The following is an 8,344-nucleotide window of genomic DNA, read 5'->3' on the forward strand; positions in this document are numbered from 1 at the left end:
GTCGCAAGAAATAATGGATCTATTTTTCTGTATAGCAGTGCAAGGAAACAAGCGATTAAAAGAGAAGGGTGGACGGAAGTCAATGGAGAAATAAAAGCAAAGCTGCCAAAGTAATCCCATTGGGCATGCGACATCAACCTCATTCATGATTGATTCATTGATTTGAGTTCGTTTCCAAGAGAACTGTAAAGGTATTTGGACACAAAGTAAAAACAGGAAGCTGTCAGGTCATCAATATCTGCGTCTGGCCCTGTGTAAATTGCAGTTAAAATGTAAATCAACGGTGTAATTTACCGTTGACAAACTTTCAGGCACGCGCTGGACGCGTGTGGGAAAGTATTATCAATGATGGGCCAAGCAAGACACTATTTGCTTGGATATCATATCTAGGCCAGTCGGCAAAGCTATTCAAGTTCAACGAGTGCGTTTGCACTAAAGAGCGTGCAGGAATGGCAACGTTAACAGGCCTAAGAATAAGAAAATTGTATTGTGAAGCCTTGTTGACAAATTATCACTGCACGGTTCACTGATTACCATAGTTCTTCGCAATTTGAAGAGCATTATCGGTTGTGCTATCTAAATTGAGTGTTAACTTGGCGTCAGAGAGTCAGAGTCCCGCAAACGCGTGCCGCATCGATAGGGTCTTGATTATTCTCTTCTTTGGAGCGCCCTCTGAGAGCATCAGGAATTTCTTTCTAAAGCTAATATTTGTTGCCGAAACGTAAAACAATTTCATTCCTTGGTACTTTGCTGCGGTTAACAAACAACAGTGAAGGAATGTTTGCGAAACTCGAAATTCTTTGTCAATAGGCTAGGCTATAGGAAACGCGAATCAGGAACTGCCCTGCACGCGCTAAAAAACTCATTTAAAACTACAGTAGTTCAAATTAGACAAGAGGTGATTTTGACCACATATGAAGCTTAGGTGAAAAAGACTTGGGCATCAACAACAACAACGAGACAGGAAATAATCTCGCATCCGAAAAAATAACAAGCAAGATTTGCATAGTTAACAGTTTATGGAGGTGACAGCTCTTTTACTCGAGCGCACAAACATTTCTGCAGTGGCATCTCGCAGTTATTTTCATTGTTAATTAGATACCAAACATACTTCAACTCTTTCCTTGGAAACGACGGCTAAATGGCGTTGTCTTTAAGGAATACAAAGCAGCGAGAGCGCGCCAAGTTTACGCAGTCCACGAAAGCAAATAGTAATCAACTTGGTGAACAATGCCTTCTGCACTGGTGCACGGACGAGATAAGATTTCATTCTATTACTACACGGTTTAAAAAAGTTATACGCTCTCTGAAAACCTACGAAGTGGTCGCACTGGGATTTATTTATGTTTGATGTAAGCATTATTGGCAGAAAAAATCAGAGAAGCCAGGCACGTGGATAAAGCAAAGATCTGGATCGCTAATGATCGGCACATACAGACGACACGAAGAATCGGTTGTTGACTTTGTTACAGATTTCTAAAGATCTGATGACAGCACGCACCACTATTGTGTCCGCCAACTAATTATAATCGAAGCCACGCGTAGGGCACGCATAAAAGAGCTCAAGACAATCCCACCCTTTCATATGAAGATTTCAGGCACAAAAAAAGCCATAGACTATTCAATGCCGTTAGTTTGCCAAACGTGTCATTGTGATAAATGTCTTCATAGCCCCTCCCCCACACTAATTCTGCCCAACAACCAGGCGTGAAGTCCCTAAGGGACAAAACAAACTGCTTTATAGGCTCCGCCACGCGTCTCATGTAATATAGTATTTGCACGCACTTGTGCAGCGTGGAGCGAGACGAGTCGAGTCCGTTTTCCAAGGAGAGCGAGTGACTGCGCCACGCCACCGTCAGCTTGTCACTGCCCTGCAATACACTCATGGAATTGTATTTTAACTTTGAAGACATCGCCTTACCCCTCAACCTCGACGATTTATCCGAGTTCAACTCACCAACGCCGTCGCCTTCCTCGTCCGACGGCTCGCCGTTTGACTCTCCAGTCACCTCGCCAGTGGGTCCACCAGCTTCGCCTCTGTCTTCATCGCCTAGCAGCGAATGCAGCTCTCCAAGCTCCAGCCCTAGAGCATCCAGGCATCGCACCCGTTGCCGCACACCGCAGTGTCTAAAAAGAGAGCATGCTTCAATCCTGCGACGAAACGAGAGAGAGCGGAATCGGGTGAAACTGGTCAGCGATGGTTTTGCAACCTTGCGCAAACACATACCGACCACGCCAATGAACAAAAAGCTCTCTAAGGTTGAAACTCTACGTACAGCCATAGAATACATCAAATGTCTGCAGCGAATGCTCAGCGAAAGTAACAAGGTAGAGCGAGAGGCGCGTCTGTTGAGACAAGTTGGATGGCTACAGGGAGCATACGATTTACAGGTAAATTTGTTGTGCTTTTGTTCATTTTGTACGCCAAGGAAAGCTTGCGAGGGCGCAAATGCCGGGCTTGTGAAAAAGCAAGAAATATAGAATGGCGCGCATTTTCTTTCCTCAGTTTACCTTTACAGTTGATATTTAATTAAAAGTTTCATCGCTCAAGTCAGTAGCCGCGAAACAAGTGACAGCCCGTTTGGTCAGTAGAAGGTTACGATAACTTGATGCCACGATCGTGGCATCAAGTTATCGCGCTAAAGAGACAATCAGGCTAATGTAACCTTCTACTGTCGTCCAAGCAGCGTGCTTTTCATTCAATTAACACAACACCAAATTGTTCGATTGAACCGTGAATAGGGGAAGTCTAACAAATTCTGTAGGGCACGATTCCTGATGTCACTCATAACAGTGTCGGATACACGTGCCTGGCTACAAAACAAATAAAATTTTGAGAACCGGATTTCTATTAGCGAGGTAATTCGCGCTCTCTTGCTTGCCGCGCAGTATTTCGCTTTCCTTTCACTTCAGGCTTTATTAAAAGCAAGCCAAGCGGAACATTGAAATTTGTTTGATAATAACGCGGCAAATGAAGCCTTTTGGTAGCAAGGGAATTCAAAATGACACTGTGTTTTAGCTTGGTTACCTGCCGTGCGCACTAATTGACTGAGCTCTTTCACTAATTTCCTCCTGCAGACTCTATCAAGAGGGGATGTGGCCACGGCCCAACAGCTTAGTTCATATCTTTTGAGTCTTCCTGAGATTGCTCCGTACCCGAGCGAAATGACTCTTGTTAACAGCTCTGCAAGTTTGCCGAATATTTATAACAACCACACCAACTAATTTCAGAGGTACTCTGATTAAAGTAAGATAACTTTCATTACAATGGGATGAACAAGTGTAAGCCAGGGTTTTGGCATTTTACGAGATTTAGCTCGAGTTAGCTTAATTTTTATGTTAAATTTAGTATTAATCGTGAAAGAACCTATGCATATAAAAGCATTTTCTTGTTTTTAAGAAAAACGTATTAAGCCTGGCCTTAGGTGTAAATAGAATTAGATTAATGATGTTAAATGGGATAGCATTGTTTGTCAACAAATTGATTCTTCTCCGCAGTTAAAATAGAAACGTAGATTTGAACTATCCAACCGGGTTGTCGTGTTTTTCCTCTCAATTGGAGGTCATCAAAGTAGTAGTTACGGACTCTGAAATGACAGTTCGACTTACAACTTTGTAGTCCGCTATTCTTTAAACAGCAGAATTTCATATTTCTCCTTAACGGAAATGTTGTATATAGGATATCTCGTAAGCGAGAACATATAGTTAGAGTATTTTGTATTGATTGCATGCTTCATAAAAAGTTCAAAATGAACTCTGTAAATTGGTGTTATTTTAAGGCAACCTCATCCTTCGTTTCGATTTGAAAGGAATTTTGGCTGTGCTACTCGGCTATTGACACTTCCATCAAATGGAAAAGGAAAAACCTTTCATGTCTAGTAGTGGAGTGGTTTTTCATGACTAGGGAATCTGGCTTGAGTCCAGAATGAAATATGCATATTCTGAATAAACAAATGAACTGAAAGTAAACTTCAGCTACAATGAAGTACGTCAATAAAACGCGTACATTAAACTTAAGCAGGCAGGCAAAAGAAAATTTCAAGAGTTATAAGAATTTGCGTGTTTTAGTGCTGGTCTTCATCACCAAAAGCAACTCCAAGGAGTTTCATGAATTTCCTTCACTCTTTCTTATGAGTGAGCTGCTTGCAAAGCCAAGCGTGTATTGATGTAATAAAACTTCGAGATTATGAAGCTGGAATTGAGTAAGGACAGAGTCCGTTGAAGAAATCGCACATAATTATAGCTGATTTCAATCTACTTAGTTTATGAGAATCTGGTAGCTCGACACAATAAGGTTCCCAACCTTTATATACATGTATAACAGCTTAAGGATTGCAATGGATAGAAGCAAGCTGTGGTTAATTATACTATCTAGAGACTGCTACAAAAATTTTAGTTTTTAGAAAGGATTTTAACTTATAATTGAATTTACTTAAAAGTATTTTTTTAAAATATGATTGACTGGGCATCATGCCAACTTCTTGTTTCGGCAGTTTTCGCACAGTCCGCTGTCTTCTTGAGCGTACTTTTTATGAGTTAAGACCAATAACGTCGACCGACTGATAACTTCAGTAAAATGCCTGGAAACAGACTTAATTGTAATTGTGCTGTGCACTGTATTAAAGATAACACTTGAATATGAAGTACAATTGGTAAATAATGAACAATTCAATGAATACTGCATTATTAACTGAATGTGTCCAAGAGAAATAAAAGTTGCACCTGTTATTTTTTCAGACAGTCCATTTTTTTCTTTTCTCTGAGCTCGCTTTTGTTGATAACTTGACTGAAGCGTTTCCTGTGATTGCTCGAACAAACGGTCGAGTTTCAAAGCAATATTCGTTTTTGGAGGGGTTTTAGCAGAGTAGGTTAGTAAGAGCTCTTTTCAGACATTTGCACGTATGCCTACGTGAACACATTTACGTAGATAGCAACATCCAATGCAGTTTCTTGCACACAGACTTCGCCTTTTGGCTCATGTGACAACTTCTGGTCCTGATTTTCTTTCAGATTTCGGCAAAAATTAAGTGCAAATTATGTTAAATTGCAAGCCAAATTAAAAACACTGGATTTTTTTGTCCTTTTGTTTTTTTTTTAATAAACAATGAAGATCCTGAAAACAACTCCTATCTTCTTTGCACAATTCCAGAGCAATTACTTCATAACTGAAACAGCTAGCAGTGCCTCTCACCAAAGCAAATGGTTGGCTCAACGAAATAAGTTATCAACCTTTTTTTTTTATCGAAAGCCCCCAAAATTGCTTACAAGAAAGGGGGCAGCTGGCAACTGTGAGCGAATGGTAAACTCCCCGGGACAGCTGTTGTTGCTGGATTTCACGAAAGGTAGTTTTAGGTGAAGGAAACTAGAAGTAATTTAACTGGTTAATGTTTGTTTTACAGAAGCACTCCCAGAATGTGCTGTGAATGACAAATATAAACACAACCTTGTTGCACTCCCGACTGTCAACGAAAGATTGAGTAAAACAAATTAGCATAAGACTATTTGGGCTCCGCCGCTAAATCACAATAAGCGGGAGTAACGACCAATCACCTCATAGCAGGAGGGCCAAGGACAATTTACAACATGCTGGGACAGCAAAGGTGGTGTTTTCTGTTATTTAACAGCAGCAAAACGCGGAACGAATGATTTACAGAGGCAAAAATGATTAATTTTAGTTATAAGCACAGCACGGAGCAGTTAAATCTATTTTATACCTAACGCGGTAATGTCAAAACGAGTTATGGTGTTTTATCTTTTTCTTTCCTAAGAAAAAGAAATCTCTGATGAGCCTAGAGGCTTCACTTCCAAATTCCATCAAACCTTTGCAGAAAAAAAGGGGCATTGAATAGCATGCAAGTATGCTGTTGTTTACTCCTTGATTCGTCGTCTGTTGTGACGTTTTCGATAATGGGGAGAATTGGCATCGCCTTGTGACGGCAAACAGTAAATATCAAGATATCGAAACTTCTCAAACTGAAAAGAGAAGAGACAAGTTAGAATAAGAGAAGTTTCAATACTTTTGTGGTAAGTAGTAGCCAACCGTTTCCTGTTTCACCGAAACGCATGGCAAAATCTCGCTATTCATTTTTATTGACCGGTAATGCCTAAATTGGCGGACCACCTAGAAAATGTCTTCCGAAAAAAACTAATAATATTAGAGAGATCAGTTTAGCATCGCGTCTACATGAAACGGGAAATGGCAGGCGGCTACTTGTCAGCAAAGCGTGAAAATTCTCTCAGTTTAACTTGTCTTGCTCGTTTTCGAAGTTGCTTGATATCTGGAGCTTACAAGCAAGAAATGAGCTAAATGTCAAACGAGTTTCGCCCAGTTTCAAAAACGCATATTTTAGCACGACTTTTGACGTTAAAGCTATGCTTTATCTGTCTTTTTTTCATTAATACAAATTACACCTTATTTTAATCGACGATTTCAAAATCAGAAGGCAGCGGCCCTTACACAGTAATGGTAAACAGCACCGCTGGTATGCCGTCGGTCCTTGGTTCTTACTTAATCAATCGTCACAAGGGTTGAGTAAGGTTCCATTCAAATATGTGAAAATCAAGAATCAATGATCGTCAAAGGGATACTAATCGACACTACTGGAAAGAAATCATATGACTGACGGCTTCTCTCGCTTTAACTTGGGGCATCGGGAGAGTCAAACTGTTCTAAGAATTTCGGTTCTACATTGTCAGACAGCTACAGATTTCTTTACTAAAACATCACCTAAAGATTCGCAACCAGGGAAAAGTAGTCCCTTACGTTCTCGACATTTTTTGCAATTTTTGGTACTTAAGAAGGTCACCTGGCAGTTTCGGATGAGCAAATGGTTCTGTTGGAAGTTCTTAAAAGGTAACGTCCAGCTAGCAATATCTGTAATGAAGATATCATTACGGCCCTAAAATTTTCGGACACTTCAATTTTCAGCTAAGATATCCGAACAGATCAAATTCTTCTAGGTGAAAAGAACATCTCTTTATACAGTGTTTATATGTTACAAGGAGCCTAGAAATGTCTCTCGAAGGCTTTTGGTTTAATTTGCTCGTTGGGTGGCCTTGGTTAACCTTCAGACTTTTCAGTATTTATACTCTTCAAGTGATATCTACACAAGGGCACCAAACCAGCAAATTAAACCAAAAGAGATGAGAGACAAATATAGGCTCGTTGTAATATATCTGTTCGGATATCTTAGCTGAAAATTTAAGTGTACGTCCGAAAATTGTAGGGAATGATATCTTCATTTGAGAAATTGCTAGCTGAACGTTACATTCTAAAAACTTCCCAGCGAATCATTTGCTCATCCGAAACTGATAGGGCACCTTTTTAAGCGCCAAAAATTACAAAAATATCCTTTCGGGAAAACGTAAGGGACTGTTTTTCCCTTGTTGCGAATTTTTTAGGTGATGTTTTAGTAAAGAAATCTATAGCTGTTTGGCAACGTAGAACCGAAATTCTTGGAACTGCTGGACTCTCCCGAACACATATTTCACCGAAGATTACCGTGGGTGCCCCTGATACTACAACGGAAAGTATTCATCAAATTAATAATAAGACACTAAGAGAATGACCAATCCACCACTGAGACCCAACAGTTTGACACATTTTACGCCGGAAAGCTTGCTTTTGGGGTTACCAACGGCTGTTGCACAGTTTTAACTAAACTGGATTATGCAAAAAACGAGGAATCATCACGACTAATGCTGGTACAACTTACAAATTCAGAAAACAACTAAGCCTTTACTAATGCTTTTGCGAAAATGTGATTTCGATAAGAAAACCGAGGAACTTTTATGTTCAAAAAGAAAAGATGAGCTCACTCTTGAGAAAATACACAACTGAATGGTTCAAACATATAGAAAGTTTTGTTGTATAATTTGCTTACAGAACAACGGTAAATCGTGCATGACAATTATGTCCCGACAGAAAACTAGTGCCGCTGTTTTCTTTTCTCTCCACTCACGAAATGCTGGCATGGCAATTTTAACACAGAAATTGTTGATGAAAATAGTTGCCCGAGCCAAGTTGATTTTTGAGCTCGAGAACAAAACCCGAATCGCTAGCCAAATCGTAAAGACGTCACTGGGTGTGGAACAATTCCTTTTAAATGGCTGAGTTCCACCGTGGTTAAGTTCAATTTCAGCTATACTCAAAACAAGACAAGAACTTTTAATCTTGACTTGGTTCCTCTCTTTAAGGCATGTTAACAAGGGTTTCTGAACTGATCTAATCAGAAAAACTCCTGATCATAAAAAATGCTTTTTTCCTGGGGTAATCACGATTTTTAAGGGAGAGAATCGAAGGAAAGGAGAACACAGAAGACAATGCAACTGCGTGGAGTGCTTT

At 40.0% G+C, this 8,344-nt stretch overlaps 1 protein-coding gene across 1 annotated transcript; it reads left to right on the top strand.

Moving 5' to 3' along the window:
- The first annotated feature begins 1,756 nt into the window (after positions 1-1,756).
- LOC138009094 (achaete-scute homolog 1-like) lies at positions 1,757-4,739 on the top strand. Its single transcript, XM_068856400.1, has 2 exons — positions 1,757-2,391; positions 3,079-4,739. The coding sequence occupies exons 1-2, from the start codon at positions 1,885-1,887 to the stop codon at positions 3,223-3,225; spliced, it is 654 nt and encodes a 217-aa protein (XP_068712501.1). The 5' UTR covers positions 1,757-1,884; the 3' UTR covers positions 3,226-4,739.
- The last annotated feature ends 3,605 nt before the right edge of the window (positions 4,740-8,344 follow it).

The sequence above is a fragment of the Montipora foliosa genome, chromosome 6 (genome assembly GCF_036669935.1).
Source record: "Montipora foliosa isolate CH-2021 chromosome 6, ASM3666993v2, whole genome shotgun sequence".
Taxonomy (NCBI): domain Eukaryota; kingdom Metazoa; phylum Cnidaria; class Anthozoa; order Scleractinia; family Acroporidae; genus Montipora; species Montipora foliosa.

What these genes read in the sequence shown, in the direction of transcription:
- LOC138009094 (XM_068856400.1), top strand. Translation starts at nt 1,885, where the DNA reads ATGGAATTGTATTTTAACTTTGAAGACATCGCCTTACCCCTCAACCTC. An exon ending in AGGGAGCATACGATTTACAG is followed by an intron (nt 2,392 to 3,078) that starts GTAAATTTGTTG and finishes TTCCTCCTGCAG; the next exon opens with ACTCTATCAAGAGGGGATGT.